At 43.4% G+C, this 24,592-nt stretch overlaps 1 protein-coding gene across 1 annotated transcript in view; it reads left to right on the forward strand.

Annotated features, from left to right (window-relative positions):
- DGKI (diacylglycerol kinase iota) overlaps positions 1-24,592 on the forward strand; it is a 414,447-nt gene that overhangs the window by 378,068 nt on the left and 11,787 nt on the right. The window contains 2 exon segments of the mRNA XM_040643960.1: positions 14,224-14,261; positions 17,647-17,767. Coding sequence (XP_040499894.1) covers positions 14,224-14,261; positions 17,647-17,767 — 159 coding nt within the window.

A 24,592-nucleotide genomic window follows, 5' to 3' on the forward strand; every position in this document is an offset into this window, starting at 1 on the left:
AGGGGCAGAGGGAGAGGGAGAGAGAGAATCCAGAAGCAGACTCCCCAGTGCGGGCAGGGCTCGATCCCATGACCCTGACATCATGACCTGAGTGGAAACCAAGAGTCAGCCGCTTAATTTAAACATCTTGAAACTTATACATATTTTTAAATTTCTGCTCTCTCCTGAAATTGAAAACTTAAAACAAGGATAATCGAGTTTTGGGAAACTCAGAATGAAGGGATTAATTAAGGTTTGGGTCTTCGTGTTTCAGCAAAATAATTTCAACTACCCCTTTGGAATTATGTGGGATAATATACTCTCAGGCGTACTTAAAACTTAAAAAAATGTCAGTGTTTATTAAAACTTAATCAGTGCCAGGCATTTTCCTAAGGTATGTTCTGTTGAGGCTTAGAGAGGTTAAATGCTTTCTTTTAGGTCACACCAAACCACTATATACTGAACCAGCTACTCCAGATGTTTTCGATATATTTATTCTACAAAATAGTCATTGTAGTACTACTATTCCCACTTTACAGATGAGGAAACTAAGGCACAAGCCTTTTAGGTGACTTCTCCAAGGTCCCATGCAGAACGGGTAAGGGCTAGAATTTGGACTTACACTCAGGTAATCTAGATCTATCCCGGTCTCAGCCCCTCCTCCATACAGTCCCTCAATAGCAGTGCTAAGGGTTGAGCTCATGCAGTAGGAAATCTTGACTCTTTTGTTTGAAGGGAGATCTCCTAATCATTGGGCGGTAACTCGTCATTAAAAATGAGGTATATATACTTTTTCTATCAGTGACCAGTACTCTTGACACAAAACAATTCAAAGATGTGTTCTTGATCCACTTCTCCTACCCTCATACTTCCGTAATCAAGGTAACAGTTTCCTCGATCAAAGAAACAATTTTCTGTGAATAGCATCCATTTTTAAAAAGACAGAACTCTTGAAAGGTTGCTATTTCCTTAAGGAAATACCACAACAGGAAGACAAGATTGTGACCAGAATAGAGGTGTAGATGATGCAAGTTGGATGTTTTTCCCTTTTATTTTCTATAAGCTGTTTATTAGTAAAATGTGATGAGTAAAGTAAACTCAGCTGATGATACAGATGGAAACCTCACAGATATTTAATTGCCTCACTGGGAAGAGTTTCGAATGTTGGCCATCACAGTATGCCACTTTGCAGTGATTTTCGACTAGCTAATGCAAAGTTGCAAGAGTGTTCTTTTTTGTCCCATATTCTGTTTCTGACTGTGGAATCCCCCATTGGCTTTTTAATTAGATTCAAACATTTTAGTGCTCACTTTTGAGGCCTTTTCTTACCCTGGTTTAGTTCACGTTGCTTTAGTGAATTATTTCTACTCCCCTGCTTGTGGGCCCCTCTCCAGGTTCTCCTTTATATTCACCAGCCATATGGTTTGTATCACCTCCTACCATCTCTCTGGCAGACCACCTTCATTTTCTTTTATTCAAGCCCCTCCTTGGTGCTCATTAATTCCCGTGTGTTAGAACCACCTCCATAGATTCTAAGGACAAACGATGAATTTTCCTGACAACTCAAATGCACATGATTTTCCCTTCCCTATTCACTTACTGTTTTTTTGAGTGTATTCCAAATTTTTTCCCCATGGTGGTGTTGCCCTTCTTATTTGACTGTGAACCTAGTGAATAGAGATGTTGCCCCATTCTATGCTGTGCCCTGGCACAGAACTGATTTTTTTCTATACACATCTCACTGTTACATTCACTGCAGTATGTGGTGTTGGCAAACAGAAACTTTCAATACACATCTTTGAATTCCATTGTAACCTCATTAACATTGTTCCCTGTTGTAGAAGATAGGTTAGTCCTGGTCCTTTTCCAAAGAAATTCAGTTGGTAATGTGCTGGAAAAAATGGCCTTTTATGGTGGTCTCACTGGGTGCTCCCCAAAGACTGTGTGAAAGGAAGGGAATAAAAATGACAGCATGCTTTTCTTTGGCTAGCCTTCTTTCACATTTCCTAGGAAAACAGACAATCACTGCTGATTAAAAAACAAAATAAAACAGAACAAGCAAACAAAAAAACCCGAAACCCCTGGGCTTTCCAGAATCAGGTTATATCACTTTCTCCGTGTCCTGACCCTACTCTTCTCTCTCCTCCCCTTTCTTAAATCTCACTATGGACTGTAACCACATAATCCTTTGGTCCTGCGGTTTCTTCGGAGGACTTTGTTGGTGATCACCATCTAATCCTCTTTTGAAGCCTCATTAGAGATGAGTGTATGTTGAGGGGGAGGAGGGCTCTTTACTGAGATTCACCTACAACTTGGCTTGAGATTCTCTGGCCTCAGAGAATATTCTAAGTATTTACAACATCAAAAATAAGAAAGTGACAAGAAAGGAGAGAGGAGGGGAGAAGGCTGACCCCCTGGTTTGCTTGTATGCGGATGGGTCAGAAGAGGTCATCAAAGAAGGTTGTGTCACGGCGCCTCTGGCTGCAGATGAAGCGATCACAGATTTCCTGCCTGCAGACTGGCCACTTACCACCCAGGTAAGTGTGTGAAAGGGCATGGCAGGTGCCTGCCTTGGTCTCCGTGTAGTCATCTGTAAGAGCAGAAATGAAGAATCGAAGTGTGCTTACTTTTTAAAATTTATGGTGTTTATTTAAGGTTTCTACTGTATGGAATGACAGGATCTGAGCTGCGTTTACGCCCATGTCCCCACGCGGCAGGGCAGATACACTGACAGTGATACTAGTACCGTCCTGATACAAGGATCATTGCTACTCCATTTGTCTATTGTCTACTTAACAAGAGAAACCCCAGGATCCAATGAACACTTTTCCCCCAGTGAGCTCCACCGAAAGCTTATTTGTTCTTTTGATGCCTTCCTCCTACAAAGAACTATGCAGGTGCTGGTGACTGTCTCTCTTATCATGCTTACCAGTTGCAAAACTCTAGAACTCCTTGTCACTTTTCCCGTCGGTTCCTGGAAGATGAGCCCTGGATCTTTTACAGTATGTCCCATCCTGGCACGTTCCAGTTGGAAGCATTTTTTTCCTGTGTGAATTTCTGTTTGTCCACGCTCTCTACGCTGGCTCCTTAGAGCTATAGAAGTGGCCGTCAGACCAGCTCGCTTTCAAGCTAATGAGGTCCATGAAATGCTGCCTCATGTGGCCAGCCTTCTGAGTCAGTCCTCATCTCTGGGGTCCACTCCGGTGCTCTGCTTGTCGGGGCACGATGGTCGCAGTCGCACCCAGCGTGCTTTCTTCCGGTCAGCGTGGCGGCCCGTGGCGCCTAGAAGCAGTTCGTCCCTACTGCATTTCCTTTCCCCAGCACTTACATTTCTTTCTGTGGCCTCCCTCGTCAGAGCCGGGGAAGCACAGGGCATGGAGACGCTATGGCTGCATTCCTCGTGCGTGGCTGGCCAGAGAGATGAGGACAAGAGAGGACCTCATCTCACCACCTAACAGCGCCCTAGTCCTGTCTGACTCTCAGTACAGCCAAATAAGGGAGGAGTGCAGTGCCCTGTCTTACAAGTGACTCTTCCAGGTGCTAGGTTTCCATCCTTTGCCACATACAAGCCATGTGGCCTCGAGCAAAATGACTTAACCTCACGAAGCCTCGGTTTGTCATCCTGAAACGGGGATGACGACAGGCACTTGTATCGTGAGGATTAACTTCGATAGTGTTTAGCTCCCTGCCTAGCACACAGTTTACTTGCAAATACTCACAAAAGAAAGGGACAGGGCAGGAGGGTAGATGTGCCAAAGAGAGCAGGAGAACCAACAGTGTCAAATACCCAAAAAGGGAGTATCTTTTTCTATAAATAGACCTGCTATGACATATTCGCGTGGACTTAGGATATTCTTCAAGCGTCCTGGTTTCTTACTTTGCTGGAACCAAACATGTCCTTCAGGTTACTGCCTAGAGGGCAAAGAGTGACTCGTTTTGTTCTGGGCAGCAGACACTCAAGTGTGGATGGTAGCATCGGGCAAGGGGGAGAGTGTTGTCTCAGAGTGGGGAGGACCAGCCTGGCTCTGCTCTCCACTGGGTAGGGAATCTGGGGAGCATCATTTCCCTTTTGGCCTTGGTCTCGTCAGAGAGCAGGCTGAGGTGGCTGCCATCTAAGGCTTCTTCTGTCCTCTAAACTCAGGCCTGCGAGCCACAGAAGAATCCTGGGCAATGAGATACATGAGGAGAACCCCAAAATATCACCTTCAGGTTTGGAAGGGCATTTGGGCGACACCATGTCCTGCTTTCTGTGGGGCAGACAGATGTATGGATTCCTGTAGAGGAGAGCCAGTCTGTTACTATTTCTGCTTATGATGGCACTCAGCCCTGCGGTTTCTGCACCTCACCAGGTACTGGCCTCCTGAAAAGAAAGAAAATCAACTTTGCCAAGTGCACAAATGCTGTAGGCAAACTTCACACTGGTCGCTTTCTTTAACAAGGTAACAAAATGCATTACTATTTAATTATGCAATTCCCAGCTTTTCTCCTGACAAAGCGAGGTCCCAGCAGTTATTGAAGAAGGGATTTGTACTGAGCCAGGGCCGACTCAATTTTGTGCAGTCCAGTGACATTTCCATCCACTCTTGTGCCCTGCTAAGTAAAGGCAATTATTTCAGCCATTGCCAAAAAAAAAAAAAGAAAAAGAAAAAGAAATAAATTAGAGGTGGTGTTTATAAGACCACAACAAAGGTCGTTGAAACCTTGTTTGTGTAGCTCCTTGTGTTTCTCTGACCATGTGCCTCTCTGGGGCTCATATCTTCCCTGACTAACTCTCTGCGCTCCTTCTCATGCTTAGAAAGCATGGCTCACCCCAAGTTGTTCTTTGGGCATCGGATTTCCCTGCGGTCTTTCCGTTTAAGCCCCTTTTGTAGTTCAGGAGGAGAGTGATAATCTTGCTCAGAGTTCTTTTCTGAAAATGGAGTTGGTGAGTGATTTTCAGTGACATTTAAAAAAAAAAAGCTTTGGCCTCACATCACTGTCTGTGTCTTGGAAGCTGAGTGACGCCCTCTTCACTGCCTCCCTGCCAACGTTCTCCCTACCCCCATTCTATGCATCCCACTTTATCAAGTGAAACTTCTTACCCCTTGTTCCCCCATGCCTCTACGCCAGCTGGACTTCTCCATAGAAAACTCTCCACCCATATTTTCTGCCAATGCAGAGCATCCCTTTATGGACAATTTCTTACAAGTTCCCTAGGAAATGGTTTCATACACCACTCTCTTTCCTTAGCAGTCAAGGGTTCCATGTGGATATGTAAGGACACACGTGTTATTTTATAGATAACTCTTTTCTTCCTTAAGAATATGTGAGTTCCTGGGGCACCTGGGTGGCTCATTCAGTTAAGTGTCTGCCTTTGGCTCAGGTCATGATCCCAGGATCCTGGATGGAGCCCCCCTCATCGGGCTCCCTGCTCAGTGGGGAGCCTGCTTCTCCCTCTGTCTGCCTGCTGCTCTCCCTGCTTGTGCTCTCTCTCTCTGTCAAATAAATAAAATCTTTTAAAAATTTTTTAAAAATTAAAAAAAGAATATATGAATTCTTAAGAAGAATGAAGGCTTAATTTCTATTTCTTTTCACAGCAACTGCATGGTAAAATCTGTTCTGTAGTAAACATCATTGAGGATTTGCTCATATACTGAAGCCTATTCTATTTTGTATCTTCCAAATGAGCTTCAGTCCTAACTATCTACTTTAGAATTCTTGTTTTTAAGTTGTGATACTGTTTAAGTCAACTTAGTGTAATGGCAAAGTGAAAGTTAAAACTTGTTCATTTCTCTGAAGTAAAATGCTTACTTTTTCTATGCTTTTAATTAATATCTGTCTTATGCTAATCTGGGGAAGGTTCAAAATTAGCATTTGATTATAACTTAGTTACAAGCACAAATTGTTGTATTTACACTTAAAGTGAAGAAGGCTTTAGAAACTATCTTTTTAAAAAAATGTATACTTTTGCTCCAGGTGCATTTTGCTGGTGTTTGTCCTTGAATGTGACCTTTGCTGTGTTAACTCCTCCCTGGTTTGACTTGTGTTTCAGTGAGGAGTGTTTTGGCTAAACCTGTTCCTCTTCTCAGTTCAAAAGGCCTTCCTCGTCCAGAGTGTCAGTGTGCTGCGAGGCAGTGATAAGGTACTCACTGTACATCCCGGTGACCGGATGACCCATAAACCCGTCATCCTCCTGAGCTCCAGAACACACTCATTTGTACTTGGATCCTGGCCTTAAACACGATTTCCCATACGCAGTCTTGATGTTTGGTTAAAACCAATAACCATCCATCACTTTCAGGCCATGTCAGATCTGCTCGCGGCTATCACGGAATGAAATATGAGCGCAGCTTTTCAACCTAAGTGCCTTTTAGAGGTCCTGAAGGACACAGCTACAATATATCAGATGAATTCAAGGAGACCTCTCATAGGAGGAAGGCAGCCCGACGTTGAGAGGCGGGATGAAACCGAGGCGCTGATGCTATCTCCAAGGTCCTCAGTCAAAGTCATTAGGAACGAAGTCCAGCTTCTGCTTGGCACCTTCCTCCCACCTGGGAGGTGAACGAGGACCTTATTTATTAGTTCCTCCCTTTCTCTTCGCCTCTCAGGATTTTAGCTTTATCATCCACGTGCTGGGAAAGCAAAAATAAAGTTCATCAACGGAAGTTAAATTCCCTCGACAGTCTAGAGATGGGAGGACTTTTGGAGAAGGCTAGAATTTTGTTTTAATCTCTTTCAACACTAAAACAGTTCTAACATACTAAGAATCTTCATATGTACTACTTTAGTCAAATGTTAAGAAGGAGAAAGAGTATTATCGTGTGCTATGATTATTTGGGGTTCATGAATATGAATTTAGTAAGGTGTAACCACATTAAAACCCTTTACGTATATGAAAAATCGTTCCAAATGGGGGATGCTTAATAGTTATTGAACAAAAATAGTTGATGGGATTCTGTAATATTGACACTAAAAGGAATTTTCTGGTTTTAAGGGAATAGTTGGATTCTACTTTAGAAGGTGAGAATATATATTTTTTGAAGTGTTGGCTACTACATCCAAAGATGATAATATTAATATATCATTACTAGAGAACATATTAATTTTGAGTTGCCTAGATTCTCAGGAGGATATTTTCAAGAACTTCTTTCATCCCTCCTGTGACTATTGGCATATATTTTACACAGCTGGCTGAAAGTAACCTACTGTGACTGGGGAAGACTGAGGAAGACCTGTGAACTTGGCTTCTCTAGCCCAGTGCTCAAAGCAAATTAACCCATGAAATTTCTCTTAAAACTGATCTAAGGCTAACAGCTGATGTTCTAGGAAATAACTGTTGCTTAGTATAGAGCTCTGATTTGACTCATAATATAAATATTTCTGGTTTATTGAGATACTTGTTTCGCTGCATCTGATAAACACTATTAGATACCTGAAAAGATGAGAAAATATTCTCAACTTCAAAATTGACTGCCAGGTATAGCAGGGGCCAGTAAAGTGGGCTTTCTTCCATTCCTTAACATGTCCTCCTTGATCCAGGGTTGGAAGAAGATTGAATGATAGCTCACTGAATCACCAGACCACAAGTATCAACCAAGTATTTATTAAGCACTTCATATATTTCTTGTACTAGAGTTTTTATTGAAAGATGGGATATAGATAAAATAAAGAGAAAAAAAGTGAAAACACAGTCCCTGTGCTTGTGGCTTACGTGCAGAGATGGGGTTTCCACATGTGAAACAACCAGAGAACAATTTCACAACCGCAGGTAAACAAATGGGGTGTTGGGGAGAGACATCTGGCCCCGTGCTCTTTATAGCTAATTCCAGGGGGGAAATAAGAGAAATGGAACCAACCGCTTCTGAAGGGAGCACGTCCCGGTCCTCTGGCAGCAAGGTGGAAGTTTTCTGCCAGGAGGGAACACTGGATAGGGGACTGTTTGTTTTTTCTCCAAACAGGAAACTCCTTCCATGCCAATAGTAGCTTCAAAAGGATTGCTGCAGCAGATGGAAAGAACCCATATGCATTCATGCATTCAATTAGCAGGGTCTAATTCAATTTGAGGATTAACCCTGTCATTAGAGAGAAACAAAACCTATTTAAGTCTCCCATCTATGGTTACACACTCTGAGCGCCATTGGCACATGCGGTGGTTGAATATTAGACCATTGTAGCATTTCATGGCCTTCCGATGCTGCTGACGGATTAATCCCAATGAGGAGGAGATCCTGGAAATGTGTGCTCTGAGCCCCCCACTCTGTATTTTGGCGAAGGAGGAGAAGCTGGTAGATCAGGTGGGAGGGATATGGGACTAGAATTTAGTCAGTGAGTGCATGCTTGACTGGAGGAGGAAAAAGAGGAGAGACAGTGTTTTTTTTTTTTTTCTTACATCTGATTATTAAAGAGAGATTCAGGGTAAAGCTTACCTTAGACAGAATTCTTAGTTCAACTCAACAAACACTTGTCTGCATGATCTTCTACTTGCCTTCCTCCTGCTCCAAAAAGCTGATCCTTCAGATAAGCAGTTGTCAGCCTTTTGTATTTTTCTGCTGAGATACTCATGACATAAAACAGATGTCATTGCATGCAAAACACACATCCATAGAGGACATAGGTCACAAGGGCTATTGTTCATGGCCATTTCTCAATGTTGACCAAAAGTCAGTGTCAACCCTCTTACTCAAAGCATATCACAATGCAAGTGCGTGATGTGACAGCCTGGATTTTCCAAAAGCAGTCGCAGCATGATCTCCCATCCCACACATCCTGCTTGCAATATGACTTTGACGTTCTTTTCATTGAGATGTAGGGTCTGTGTCTTCTTGAATATGGGCAGACTTAAGACTGTAGCAGCCGAAGTGACCCGACATGATTTCCAAGGCAAGGTGACTTCCACGAGGCTTTCTTGGGATGGTTGCTTTTGAAAGCCAGTCACCATGTCAGGAGGAAGCCCAAGCAGCCTTGGAATGTCATGCGTGAGGAATGAAAGTTCCCAGCTGAAGCCAGGACCCAGTCTCCTGTCGTGTATAATCATCTTGAAAGTGGATCTTTGAGCTCTCAGTGGAGCTGCCCCACCTGATGCCAGGTGGAGGGGAGACAAGCTTTTGGCCAAACCTGGCCCAAATTGCAGATTTTTGAGCAAAGCAAATAATTGTCTTGTTCGAAGCCACTATGTTTTGGGATGATTGCAGCTCTCTGAGACTGCCTAACGGCTCTCCAGTCACAGAGAGCTGATACTGATTGGTGCATCATTATAAGAATAATCTTGAATTTGTCCCAATATATTAAAATCCCTCAGCATTTTAGCTATTAACAAATAATTTGGCACATAGCTTATTATCAGTTGTCAAAACCTCCTCTAGGCTTACATTAAAATGCAGAGGTCTTTCGAAATATCTAATTCCTCCTTTCTCTCACCTCATGTTGTTGAGTAGGACTATGTAAAGTAATACTAATTACAGTCATTGTCATGAGCTGCTTCTCATTTATGCCTCATTAGCATAATTCGCAGTAGTTATCCATACCATTAAATGAGTGTTAGTTACCTTTGCTGTATCTGATGATTATACTAAATTCCGTTCTGGGGAGCTAAGCCTTCACAGTTTGTTGCTCATGTCCCATGACTGACTGCTTACAAAGTAGAAAAATTGGACAGAATGCTTCTGATAAGGAAAATGCAGGAAAGGCTCCACAGAAGTAGGTATCTAAAAGTAGGCTCTTGGGCAGCTGACAATGCAAGCCATCTGGTGACTAGGCAATAAGTAGCTGTGAATAAAGGAGAAGTAGGAAGATACCCATCGTGATCATATTAACGGAACTGTGAACGCAACATCTGCCCCGGGTGCACTCACTACTCAGCGTCTCCTTCGGCATCAAAAGAGCTGGACCTTCAAGCCCTAAATTGACTTCATTTTGTATGTGATGCATTCATGAAACTTTTATTTGGGGTTATTTGTTTTAGTTTTTGCCCACCTTGCTCCAGGTTCAAGGAGAAAGAGCACGGTGGAAGGAATTCTAACGTAGGGGTCAGATGCAATAACACTAAAGAAAATGTAAAAGAAACAAAGAGAAAAAATAAGAGTCTCTCTGTCAGCTGGATTGCTAACTATCTGTGTGACCTTGGAAAAGTCCACTTACTTCTCAAGCCTGTTTTCTTATCTATGAGATGAGAGGTTTAGGCTGGGGCCCAAAATAGCTCTGGAATGTAGAATTTGACCGCTCCTGAAGGGACAGTTCGGGGACATGCTTCTTGCTTTGCGGGTGAAATATTTAGGTGTAAAAAGTACACAGAACTTGGCAAAGCCAGATAAATATTTATGCTTCTCAATGCAGCAACTGATTTTTCCCCTAACCCAAGGCTCTACAAGCTATTCTTTGTTCAATAGTGGTTGTTTGTACTTTTAATTTTTTTCTTCCATAATTCTTTGAAAAAGATTTCAGTGACTGCTATCATGAGTGGGGGTGACAGTTTGGAAATAGAATATTAATTTAAGAACTGAGAAATAACATGAAAGTTTCAACATTTTAAATAGACCTAAGTGTTCAGAGTTGAGACTACGATGTAGTTATTTCAGTTGATTTATTGAGAACTCATATATGTGGCTTTGCCAAGTCCTGTATACTTATTAAATATTTTCGTTGGCATAGCAAAAACTGCAACTTTAAACTACCCCTTGGAAGTAGTCATATGCCAAACTCTACAGCTGTAATTGGCCTTAATGTAACCTTCTCATTTCATAGGTGAGACATGGTTCTTTTTCTGTGTCATGAGGTCAAAAACATCAGGATTCCATGGTGTCCTATACAGGAGACCGTAATGGTCAGTCCTCTGTTCCTTGAACTGATTTGAAAGGCAGAGTCCCAAAAGAATTGATGTTATCTCCATTTTTCTAATGAGAGAACTGAAGGTTGGTAAACTATAACTTGCCCAAGGTTGCAGCCAGTTCATGGTGTTCACAGAGGCTCACAGGCAGTCTGATTCTTGACTCAGTTGTGATGTATTCCTTCCTAATTTGAACTTCTTGCCAAAATGCCAGTCCCCTGAGAGGATGTTTGCTTCATACAGAGGTACCCCCAGAACCTCAAACAGGGCCTGGCACGGCCAGAGCAGGTGGCCAGCCAGTGACCCCATGGATTGTTTTGTCCCTATCCTGATTCCAGTGGGTAGCCATTGTTTCTTCCTGCATGATGCCTGAGGGTATCCAGACTGTTGGGAATCGAGGCCCAAAAGGGAGAGACTAAGAAGGAAGATGGTGATTCCTTCCTGGCAGTCCTGACCTCTCACTTCCAGGATGTTTACTGGATAGCAGTTTATTGGAAAGCATAGCACTGAAGGAAAAAATCAACTATTTCATATGAATTAATGATTCTGCTTCTAAGCTCTAAAAATGACAAACTTCTCAGTTCTCTACTCCCTTACCCTCCAGCCTAACTACATAAGTTTCTGTGACTTAATTGTCTAGGAAACTTACTATCCATCTACTCAATTGCCTTTATATCCCATGAGCAATTTGACTTCCCTTCTTTGCATTTGGGATCCTGATTTCCCCAGTTGGAAAGAGTTTTGGAAAAGGCAGGAAGACAAGCTTGGAGCTCAAGAAATTAATAAAGAATAATACTGTAATCATAACAACTCATTATTTGTTTTTGAAGCTTGATCTTTCGGAAGGTTATTATCTGGAGTTGGATACTAATAGATTCAAGCTTTCTTTATGCAGAGGAAATCTTAAACAGCAGTGTTCATGGGGAAGGACATTAATCAGGAAAGAGAAGTGAGCCTCGAGCCTAATAATGTTTGCATAATAGCTACCCTTGGGTGTATTGCTTGACTTAAAAATAAATATTCCCGCTTTCCATCTCCAGTACAATCGGAAATTATTTGTGGTTATGATTCTGTTATGTGATCCTTTACCTGTTCATGGGGACTTTAAATCGGGAGGCAGCTGGGAACCAACAAACACAGCAATGCTTGTGAGTGAGTCTGGGGACGTTTAAAGAGGCTATAATATGGGCAATCAGGAGAAAATGAGCAGATAGCAGGTCATAATTCTCTTTCCAGGAGGGAAGGGTGGGATCAAACTGGCATGGTTGACATTTATATGCTTCTCTGGTTTACTTTTACCTCTGCAATGGTTTCTCACCACCTGCAGGATAAACTCCAAACGCCTTATCTTGACAGAAGTGGTGCTCACCAGGGGGGTTCCTCCCACACTTATCTGCAACCACGCCCCACCTCAGGAAGGATGATACACAGTTCTTCCGTTTCCCTTAGACCTCACAACTTCACTTCCATGTCTTTGTTCAGATCCTACCTTCGTCTTGCAAGGATTTTCCTAGTATTCTTTGCTAATTAATTCCACTTACCATGGAGGAGTTGGCTTAAACTTCGCCTCCTCCAAGCACTCTTTGAACTCCACAGCTAGCCAATAAGTTTCCCCCCTCAGCTTCTGATATTTTTCTTTCTTTTCATTCTTACTCCCTTCTTTTCCTTCTCTTTCTTTTCTTTTCTCTCTTCCCTTTCTGGTGTTCCTCCAATAGACTTTGTCCTGGGGAATTCCTTTGTTGTCTGATTTGTTGCTTACGCGCACCAAATTTCATTACAGAAGTGCTTTAAATGAATGAACTCACTTTTCTTCTTTTCTCTCTCTTTTCTGTTTCCTTTTCTTTCTCTTTTGATTTCTAGGAAAACTTTCAATATAATCTTGAAAAACTAAGCACTCCACTGTTTTGAACTTATAAAGCTTCTGTTTGTTGGTTTTATTCTTATGATAGAGAGATGAGCAGGACAGCTATTAATTTTATCTTACAAGTAAGAAAATTGTTTCAGAAACATTGACTTGTTAAGCTTACATGGCTGCTAAGTTAGAGATTAGAATTAGACTCTAGTCCAGCGCCTTTTTTCAAAAAAAGCATTTTGTTTATTTATTTTTAGAGAGAGAGTGCGCATGTGCGTGCAAATGAACGGCCCATTTGTCACTATAATGCGCGTCGCTGTGTCCAGTCGACGCCTCTGTCCAGTAGAGCTCCACTAGCTCTGTGAGGCCTGGAGAAAAGGGAGGGAAATAGTCTTTTATAGGTTATCAAGTTTATAGTGTTGTGGAAAGGCACTACATTGGGGCGCCTGGGTGGCTCCATCGATTAAGCATCCAACTCTTGATTTTGGCTCAGGTCACGATCTCAGTGTAGTGAGATCAGCCCCACGGTAGGCTCTGAGCTCAGTGGGGAATCTGCTTGAGATTCTCTCTCTCCCTACCCCTATTCTGCCCCCACCCCCGCTCATGCTCTCTCTTTCTCTAAAATAAACAAATCTTAAAAAATAAAATGACACCTTAAGAAATAAAATTTAAGTTACTTCTAAAATTTTGTGCTGTTCAAGCCTTCAAATAATCTGTTTTTTCAGTAGTTCTAGAATCTAAGTAATTGTTTTTCTGAAGGGATCATTTCCAACCTAATGCACATGTTCCCTTCAGGAGCCAACACAGTCATTAGATGCTCACACATCCTGCCCTCTCTCACCGGTCCCCTCCTCTCCCTCCTCTTCTGCCTCCCAAGTGTGTGCTTCGATTTTTGCCCCTGGAGCAACATATTTTTACAATTAGTTTAGGTTTCCTAAGACTTTGAATTCTTTCTACAAGAGTTGCCAGTGGATTAGATGCTGACCGCATGGCTATTTTCTTCAGAACATAAAAAAGCATACATGATCCTTCCCCACTACCTCCAGTCCTCTTCATTTCCGTAATGGTAGGTGTTTGCCTCTCATTACAGAGCAAAACTATTAGTGAGTTTTGGAACCCCAAGAGGACAAAAGAGAAGGAACTGGAAAGAAGGGAGCAGAAGCAATCATGGTTAGGCACCCAGCTCACCTCATAGATGACTGAGAACATCCATATGATTTCCTCGGTCATTTCAGTCATTCTGTAAGATTTAGACTTGCTGGTTGACAGATGTGGAAACCGGGCTCAGAGGGCTTCCATGATTCACCCACAGCTTGTGTCAGAGCTAAGATTTGAACCTAATCTCTGAGGCTCCAAGCTTCACGAGGGGGTGTCCAGGTAGACTGTAGACTGATGGATAGAATGGGTGCCCAAGTAGCGAAGGGATGAAGAGAAGGCTTTAGCCTGTTGCAAGGTTCAACCTTTGGCATGCTTCTTCCCTGATTCCTGCCCCAAATGTAGACTATTTCTGCAAAATATGGATCCAGCCCTTTGGGATATTTTAATGAGAGGGTCTTCTACTAATGGGACATCTCTCTTTTGTCTTCCACAGCAATTTTGCAGGCAGTAATAGCTGGTGATCTTATGAAGGTAAGATATCTTCCTACCCAAACTTTTGGTGATTCTTTAAGAACTTTAACATCATCGCTCACCAAATTTTCATGATCTCTCGTATGTTATGCAACACTCCCCTGCCTGGGCTAGCTGACTTGGAAGGGGAAGGATGCTCTTGTGAGAACTGGACAGAGAGGGCCAGAGGAGCCTTCACAGCATCTCCACATTTCCTAACAGCGGAGAATGTGTGCAGGGGTACCATGCTGGTTGTCTCCATGCAGTGCTCACCTTGTCCAGAATTCCTGCTCTCTAGAAGCTGATATTTGCAATTTTAAGGTTTCTTTTTAGACAGGTCTTGAAATGAGTGCATCTGTAAGAATTATCTGGACAACACCCAGAAATAGATTTTCCAGGCCAGAGCCTACAGCTTCCAGTATTATTACAGTTCTATACTTTGGGGATCACAGTTAACCGAAAGAACATGTTCCGTCTGATCTCCCTCGAACAGTTTAATTCATGCTTATGTTTTCTTAGTTCAGAGGGAAGGAAGTGGTCGCTGCTGCCTCGAGAGGGAATGCACATTCTGGAGTCAGACTGCCTGGGTTCAGATCTTGGCTCTGCCATTCACTGTATGTGTGACTCTGTAGAATTTTTCTCCCCGTGCCTCCGTTTCTTCATCTGTAAAATTGAATAATGTTGCCTCTCTCCTTTGTTGTGAAGATCAACCATAACAATACATGAAAAGCTCTTAAGACTGTTTTTCTTACATAGAAAGGATGCTAAAATGCTAGCTAGTCGTGTTAGTCTGTTTTTTTTTTTTAATGGACATAGTGGAGAAGCAAATATTTGTTATAAAGTATAGCATAAAATATAGTATAGCCCATAAGTATTCTAAAAGCTATATTCGGTCTCATGTCATTTTCAGGCATTGGGACTCATGACTGCCTGTATATCCCTGTATAACCCACATTGGCATTGATCTGCTGTATAATATCGACACCTGTGTAGGGACAGAGGTTCTGCCTTACTTATGAGCCTGTGGAGTATGGTACCATGGCAACTGAGAAACCAAAAGCCTTAAAAGAGAGCTGGGAAGCACTGACCTTGCATGCAACTTCTTTTGAAGCACATCTGTTCAATCAACTGAGAAACCGTTGTGCTACAATGTTAACAGGTTACTAACAGGAAAGACGTGGCGAGAAGGTTGCAAGCACCTTGATAAACGGCCATCTTTAGACACAGTCCTGGAAATGGTGCCCGTGGCATTGTCTACATCTAGGAATTGTCACCCACAAACAAAAAGTACTCACCAAGCGGTGTAGCTGGGAGTTTGGTGCTGTTGCCCAGCAGTGGATTGAACCAATATTATCCTGTGCTCCCTGCAAGGCCTTATATTAGGTGCTTTGAGCAGTAAGACGTGATTCCTGCCCTTGCAGAGCTTCTAAGCCAAAACGTGTGCAAACTACTATACATTTGAAATCTTTTTATTTCCTTTTGCATATGCTTTTTTTGTCTAGACAGCATATTTTCCAGGTCCCTGGGTATACAACTCCACTTTTTTTGTACTTAATAGAGAATTATTTGAAATATGGGAAATTGCCATATTGCATTGGTTGTCTTATTACGTTCTCTGTTACAATCATTTCCTAAGTGCCTAAGAAATTACTTAACCTTGTTTATTGAGAGATGAAATACAGTGACTTAGTTTCTCTTTCTCTCTTTCTTTCCCAAGTTTTTCTTCCCCTTTTCTTTCTTCTCTTCCACCTTCTTCTTTTTCTCTGTTCCATGCTGAAAGCACAAAAAAAAAAATTAGATATTAAACTGTGTATGTGTCTGTAAGAGCGAGAGTACACAGCAGACAGTAGAGAAGCGAAGACCCCAGGAACCATTAAGTGTGAAGGCTGTGGGGAGTGGCTACTGTGCAACGGAGCTGTCTAACACACTCACAGACTAACTTCACGTCCACAGTGTCCAAAAATCCCACAGAAAGGCAGCATCCAGACAGCTGATGGATTGGGTCTGTGCTACTCCGTTGAGCCTAAATCCTTTATGGATCTGCCTACAAAGAAAGGGAGTGTCATTGTAAGATGGTTGTTGAACAGTACTGGATATGCTTAGATTCTTTGTGGAAAATAATTAGCTACCTCTTGCTATCCTATAACCCAGTAGTTTAGGGATTAAAGCCGCCCTATGTTCTTTACTTCCATTCAGCTATTCCTTTTTGATCTATTTTCTAGAGAGCGTTTCCTGACTCTTTGTTCACCCCATGATAACCTCCTTATGTTCTTCTCCATTCCTGTATGTGTCTTTGACATCTGTCTTCCCCATGGATGACGAGGTCTTGAGGCCAGTGACCAAGTCCTATTCATCTTTGTTTCCCTGGCATCTGGCACATGGCGGTTCCATGGTTGGATTTGAGTGAAATCATGAACTATGAGTTACTTTCTTTGACCTTATGAGATGCTTAATTTTTTTTTTTTTTTTATAACATACCATCTAACTTCTTGGTGATAGATCCATTCCTTTTGCTTGGTACCTGCCGGGTTATTGTGTTCTTCTTTGTCGTAAAACTACCTTTTAGAAGTTCCAGCAAGACCCTTTTTGTTCTGATAGACTGCAGTTTGGAGAACATGGACCCATTTACACTTTCTGTAACGTGCAGCATTTCATGAAATCAGACCACATCCTCATTTCGCCACATGAGTCTCAGGCTGCAAAATCTGTTGGTGGTTTTCCAGTCTGTTCGCATAATATAGGTATTTTAGGTTTCTCCTGCCACATTTTCTAAATCCTTTGGGTTCTCATCCTGTGGATCATCTCTAGCCTTACTGGGCATGGGTGGGATGATTAACAGAAGGCGTGCCGGCTGGGCTGGAGATCTGGAAGAAGAAGGAGGCCGTACACACGTGTGCCACCATCTCCCACGGGAAAAAGGGGAAGCAGCTTCTGTATTTGGTAGCTAGGTTCATTAGAGGTTGGAGAGAAACCATAGGTAGGAAAGGAGCTTAGCTACCAGACACCAAGCTATTCCTGTCTCCGGCCTTAATTACTCTTTCACTCAAGAGGAAGCCGAGCCAACATAGGAAAGCGTTTCTTCTCTTTGCTGCCCTTCACTCTCTTGGGACAGCAACCAGTGCCCAGAAAAGAAAAAGACATCAAACAGAAAAGAAATAACATTCAGCACGTCTCAGTTTCCTCGGGCTGCTCAGTGCCCACAGACCCTGTCCGGAGCGAGGGGAGACACTGGCCAGCTATTCGAGCACTAACACAGTCCAGGAACGTTGCTTCATCCCTTCTCTGTGTCCTCTGAGGCTAGAAACATTTGTGGTTTGCTCCATTTCTCTTATTTTATCACCGGTTAGCTGTACTTTCCCTTGTTCCGGACTCTGCCTGAGCTTCTTTTCCTCTGTCTCTTTCTCAGCTAATGGAAAGCTATAAAAATGGAGGCAGTCTGCTAATTCAGGGGCCGGACCACTGCTCCCTCCTTCACCACGCAGCCAAAACCGGCCACGGGGAGATCGTCAAGTATATTCTGGACCACGGTAAGTAGGCGCAGCGAACCTAGGGTCACCTATCCGTGAAGTAACTAAACTAAGTGGGCTCCCTCCCCGGCTATCTTCAGAGCAATAGAAAGGCTCCCCACCTTCTAGCCGACACCCCCTGTGATGTGAGGCAGACGGGACCACAGACCGCTGACCCATGTGGGTCACCGTGACCGAACAACTCCTAGAAATAATTCTCATATCAAGGTCTTTGCTGGGTATCGGTGAGCTGATTGATTAAAAAATAAAAGACAAAAACACATGCGTCCTGACATAATATGCTGGATTGTTTTGGGAAGAGCTTTAAGTCGCCTGGTTCGGACCAGGCACCAAATCCATGTTCATAGCTGATCATTCTGAGGATAACACGAGCACATTTTTTTCCAGCTTTTAGGCTTTTCTCTCTCTCTCTTTTTTTTTTTTCTTCTGCTTGAATCTCATTCATCTTTTCAACTGAAGCCACACTTCATTCTCTGAAAACATCCGGGGCTCTCATGTCTTCTGTGGTTAGGTAGTTGCTAGAAGTAGCGTGTATCCTACCATCTTCCTCTTGTGGCCCTTTAGAGGCGTAAACACAGGGATAGATTCCAAATCTTGACCATTACTTTCAGCTTCCCATGTTTATTAGTATTTCTAGGAATTAAGAACAGGAGTAAATGGAAAAATCTGCCTGGCTTGGCTAGTTTTGAAGGGGGGAGGATGGGAGCCGCCTCCAGTTCTGTGAGATGTAGGTACACAGAGATCCTGGAAGATTTTCTGTGAGCCCTAGCAGCGAGGCTGTGACATCCATCCAGTTTCAGCCTGGAAATGGTGAGCGTATTAGTAGACATGCATATTTCTTTTCGCTCCTCTTTTTATTTTTTCCTTATTTTGAGGGAAAGCGAGGAAGAGAGAGAGAGAGAGCATGTGTTTATGAACGAAGGAGGAAGGGAGAAAGGGAGAGACGCTTAAGCAGGCTCTATGCTCAGCACAGAGTCCAACGTGGAGCTCAGTCTCACGACCCTGAGATAGTGACCTGAGCTGAAATCAAGTCAGACCCAGATTAACCGACTGGGTCACCCCCGTGCCCCACTCCCCTTTTTATTCAGTTCAACAAACATGTCTTTCAGTTATTCAACAAATATTTGTGGAGGGCTTCACAGGAGCTAGCTGTTATAGACCGTTGTATGTACACACACACACACACACACACACACTACAGACACTATTTTCAGGCAATCGAGGCTAAAGAATGTATAATCTTATGTAGAATTAAATTGAAAACAATTCTATATAGATGTTTTCAGTCCATTGCAAAGCCACAGGTAGATATCCTAGCTACCATGTGTCACACACTTTTATTTCAGGTGCTGATACTAAACATCCTATCATTTAATCTTTACAAAGACCTTGCAAGGTAGATATTAGACTGTCAGGTACATTTGACTCACCTTGCTTTGTCTTCAGTTCCTTCTCACCAAGATGAGTTTGCTTGAACCTTGGCCTGAGTGATGGGGGAGAGAACAGTTTAGGACAAGGAAAGCATGTTAAAGCAGGATGGAGATCATTAGACCATCTCTTTCCCCCTTGTAGGCTGGGCTGGACAGTCCCAAGCCAGTCTACGCTGGAAAGTCTAGGGGGTAAGCTGTATTCTTGGTGCTGTGTCTGGGATATGCATCTTTTCATCTCCTATTCCCCTGTCTGTTCGACCCACTGCAATGAAAGCATTTGAGGTTGGGGGGGAGGGCAAGACTTACAAAGCAATGGTGGCGTAAGTTCTGCTTGCCTTCTTCATGAAAAAAAATCATAGATGGTTTTTCTTTCCCATAGTGACTTCTCCAAAAGCTGGTGAGAGGCAAAACCAAATGTTAGAACCACCCCCATAGAGAGCACATAAAGTCACAGAGCTTCTGTGATTATCTTTCTCTTAATCACAAAGATCTCAGGATTTCTACCACACAAAATGCAGATGAGCTTTAGATAAACGTACTGTCCGTTTACTTGTCTTTAGCTCACTTTAAAGTACTCCTGGTTGCTGTCTTCGTGATCATACTCAATCCTTTCTTCCGAGTTTGTCCTTTACCCAATGAGATTGAATTCTTGCTTGCACACCTTAACCTGTTCAATAGCTACAGACCCTCTCCCGAGCTAGGTGAGATATTGGCCATCTATTTGAGTGCTAACACTATTTAGGAACCATCTCTGTCTCCCTCCCTCCCTCCCTCCCTCCCTCTCTCTCTCTCTCTCTCTACCTCTCCTAAAGAGCTAGTGCCCCCCCCCCCACAGAGTTCTGGAAACCTCCCTGTATTAGTTATCTGTTGGTGTCTTACTTGGTCTCACTGATGAGGCTGCAGGGAGCTGCAATTGTGATTGAATCTTTATTGACGATGGACTCCCCCACATGTTTGGGGCCCTCAGCTGAGGTGGCTGAAATGGCCAGGACCCCTGAGCCTCCCTTTTACCTGTTCTTTTATCCCAGGCTTCTTCATAGTATAATAGTTCTAGGGTTCCAGGTGGGTGAGAATAGAAGCTTCCAGATGTCCTGAGGCCAGGCTGGAAAGTTCTGCATTATCTCTGCAGCATTCTGTTAACCAAAATAGGTCACAGAGCTGGCCCTGACTCAAGGGAGGGCAAAATGGCCCCCACCGCGTCATGAAAGGAGCTGCAAATAATCTGTGGCCAGATTTAACCTACCATCCTCCCTCACTTACCCTCTGTCTTCTTCAGTTGAAAATGATGAGCTTACCTTCTCATTATCCTCAACTATCGTCTTACCTGGAATCCCCTGCACCTTCGCTTTTATATTTTCCTCTGGTCCTGGGTCCTAAGGTTGATTAGCAACAATAATTCTTTAAATTTGCAAGTTCTTCAACAACAGCAGTTCCCCCCCCCCACCTCTTTTAAGCATAAGTATGATCTGTGCAATATTTGGGACATACTTATGCTAAAAACAAAACCAAATCCCTCTCTTCAGTTGCATGTCCCCAGGGGCGTGAGTGATGAGGCATGAGATGGTATTAGTCTAAAACCATAGATGTTCACTTCCCCCACTACTTTTTCCACTGCCTTAAATAATAGAGCCTCTAAAAGGTTGCAGTTTCTAACCCCACCTGTGGATTGGTGCACGCATACTTTGCCTGGAGTGAAATCAAGCTGGTACGTTAGTCTCTTAGTGCTGTAACCAAAGCCTGACATGCCGGTACTAAAGCCACCTCTCTTCCATCCCCAGCATCTCTTGCAAAGGGTGAATCACACAGTACAACTCTCTCTGTCAAAACTGAAGGACAGGAAGCAATCTGTTAATTTGGGGGGAAGAGGGAGTTTATTTTTCCAGCTTTTTTGGGGCGGTTAGATTTTATAAATTAGTTGGTTTAGTATTTGTGATAATGAGAAAAACAACTGGAGATTCCGGCACTCACCTCTACTTCCCTCCCAGGCAAGCAGTTCCCATGGTCATGGTCACAGTCAAGGTCACCGGAGGCATCTGATTTCCTCCCTGCCTCGCCAGGATCTCTCATTGGCCAGTACATACATGAGAGAGAGACTAGAGATAGGAAGCACTCTGTCTTTCTGTGTGAAAATAAAATCTTACTATGCTCTCCAGTCCGAGAATCACTGCAGGTTTGAGGGATGACCGTTGTAGCCTTTTGGTACTATGTCAAATACTGGGGACCAGCTCACCGTTGATTTTTTATTGAAACCAGCATTTATCCACCTGAGAGGCACTGTCAATTTCAGCCTTAACGTTGATCTCATTTCTGCTTATTCAGGAATATGCATGCAAATCTTTTGACGTAGCCCTCCTAAGTCACCAGGTTCCCCAAGAGCTAAGCGCTTCTGCTCCCCTTTTTTACTGTTGCTCTTTGTTTTAGCATCTTTAGTCGCTGATACCAATTTATATTAGCCTGTGCATGCTGAGACTGTAGATGATTTTTTGCAGAAAAATTTGTCTCCTTTAAATGATAGAAACCCTGTAAATTATAATATTCTCGAATGCAGGGACAAGCTCATGGGAAACGCGACCCTCTCTCTGCTCTGTAACGATCCTCTTAATGTGACCCCTGGTCAGTGAAATAATCTCTGCTAATTTTATGTCATGGCAGCTCTAGAATCCCCTTGGTCAAGGGGATCAGACAAGGAAAATAGTCTTTTCCAGGAGGCCTCCATGAGGCTGGGATTCAGGATGTATACCAGACTGTGGCAATGTCTTTATAAACCAGCATCAGATTTGTGGTAGACAAGTCTGATCAATTTGAATTCATGCAAGTAGGAAAAGAGTACAATTTTACACTGTGCCAAAGACGGAGAGGGGCATTCCTCCCAATCTCGAATGCTGCAAATCTTTTGAAGTTTTAGTTTCTTTTTTTTCCTTTAATTCGGTTTAAGTCTTTCCTGTGGCTTCATATGATATAAATTGTAAAATATGTTCAAAGACCTGACTGTAAAATACCTTCCTGACAAGGGTTCTGAGAAATCCGTGGGCCCTTTTCAAGGTGCCTGAGAGCGTAGGGGCTTGTCTGTGCCCTGCATCCTTGCTCGGGACCGGAGCCCCTCTCCCTCTGATTTGCCCCCCTCTTCGCTGGTTATTTATGGTGAGCAGTGGGGTCCGCAATCAGGAGGGCGCCCCCCCCCCCACAGGAGTCCTGAGAGATTAGTTGTCTTCCCAGCCAGCACACTAAGCAATGTATTTCTCATCTAAGCACTCTTTTAAAACCAGGCTGTGGGGCGAGGGGCAGGAGTGTATGGGAGACGCTAAAAAGCCACAGGTGGCTTGAATTTTTCCCTGTCCTGCATCTTCTTTGGGACTTTCCCTGAAATGCACAGCCTGCTGTTTTCCTTTATGAAAAACTGGAATTTGGGCATTGGGAGGGTTGCAGAGAGAATGGAGGAGGAAGAGAGCTAAAATTCCACGGGGACAGGGTGGAGAGGGAAGGACGCTGAGGGGTTCCAGCCGGGTCCCCCAGTGGTTCCTGCTTTTCAGCTCCTTTCAACCATATTTTCTACCCACCGCCTCCTCCCTCCTTGTACCCCTCCAAGAGACTTTTGTGTTGTTTTAGGCTTTTACCACCCCGCACATTTCGCTCCTTTGTTTTTATTCTCCCCGCTCCCACCCCTTTGCCCCCCTACCGTGTGTCCTGATAGAAATCTCACTCATGCATTTCCTTTTTTATTTCAATGGCTTATTTTGTCTTCCCTCTTTTTCTGTCTCTAGTCTTTCTTTTCTTTTTTTTTTCACCTCCCTTTTTCGGCCTCTGGTCCCCAAGAGAAACGACCACCATCCCGCTGGGACAGGATGACGGTGCTGTTAGAGTTCCCAGTGCCAGCTCTCCCCACATCTGTGCGGCTTTTGTCCTGGGGCAGAGGAAGATTTGGAATGGTCTGCTGGCAGCGTCAGGGAGACTAATGGGAAATGAGGTCCGGGGAGAGAGAGGCCATGGAGAGGTGGAAGGAATAGCAAAGGGGATTTGGATGACTTGGTGTGGGAAGCAAGCTAAAGGCTGCATGTGACAAAAGACACGTCATATAGAATGCAAGGACAGTACTGATGACAGGGTTGCACCAGCAAGAGCTGGACTGTCCAGTGGGAGAGCCAGTGGAATGAGCCCCGGGCAGCAGACTTGCAGTTCGGAAGGTTGACTGCCTAGCCACGCTGTTCACTTCCTCGCGTTGGGAGATTTGTGAACTTTGGCTTCCTTTCGCACTCCCTGGCTTTCACCCGAATACTGATGTGTATATCCTCTTAATACATTTTCCCCCTTATTTTTCAGACCATTTCCTTTGTAGCACAGTCTTTCGAATCCATGTTACATTTATGGATCCTTCAGTGAGAAAAAATAGGATGCTGGCTGGGATCCGCATTGATTTGCATTCATTAAAAAAATGAATTCTACCCCCATGAACTTTTGAGAAAAAATATTAGAGTGATAGTCACTGCTAACTTTTATGGTTCTAATTGCTTTGTATGTATGAACATATTTAATTCTTAAAACAATCCTACATAGTGAGCTCTCTTATCTGCAGCTGACAGCTGAAGCGTAGTGATGTTAGGTTACTTGCCAAGACCCCTGTGTAGTATATGGTCATGCCCTCTGTAGTCCTAAACCCGGAGAGGGCAGTGAAACACGATAAACAACCACAATGCAGGGTAGATCCATGTAAGTATTATATGCAGCGTCCCAGTGACAGCTGGTGCAGAGCTGTGAAGGGGCAGTGATCACCATCTGCCTGTGAAGGTTTCATGGAGAAATTTCCACACGTGCCCCTTCCATTGGGATTTAACATCTGGTATAGGTCAACTGTAGGACTGCGTGTGGACATTGTAGCAAACCTTAGGAGGGACAGAGAACCAAGACGTCCTTTTATATTCAGGGAATAATTGTGAGTTCACTGCTCACAATATCATGGTATTCCTTCCAATTCCCTTAGGGAGATGGCGTGATATCCACGATCAGACCATACGCATACCTAAAATATACAATAAGTCCTAGACCCCCAAAGTTTCACCATGGATATAAATTGGAAGAATTCCATCATCTTCTCTTTCTCTTGGGCTCTCCCTTATTAGTGAGACTCAAATTAACTTTCCAAAAATCACAGATGCTATTTTTTTAAAAATACTTTTTCCTTTAAAGAGTATTTTTGAGGTCTCTGTGGATTATTTTTTGTCTCTCTGGCCATGCCCCCTTTCTCCAAATCATAAGATTGGAGAACCACTGCTACTAACCCACACAGGACACTACGAAACAGCACAACATACCGTTGAAGGAGCTCCCAGCAGGTCACTGGCAGCACACATAGGGAGGGAAACTCCAGCCTGTTCTTGGGGTGCAGCTGGCACGCAGGCCT

The sequence above is a fragment of the Ursus maritimus genome, unplaced genomic scaffold (assembly GCF_017311325.1).
Source record: "Ursus maritimus isolate PB19 unplaced genomic scaffold, ASM1731132v1 scaffold_3, whole genome shotgun sequence".
In the NCBI taxonomy this organism is placed as follows: domain Eukaryota; kingdom Metazoa; phylum Chordata; class Mammalia; order Carnivora; family Ursidae; genus Ursus; species Ursus maritimus.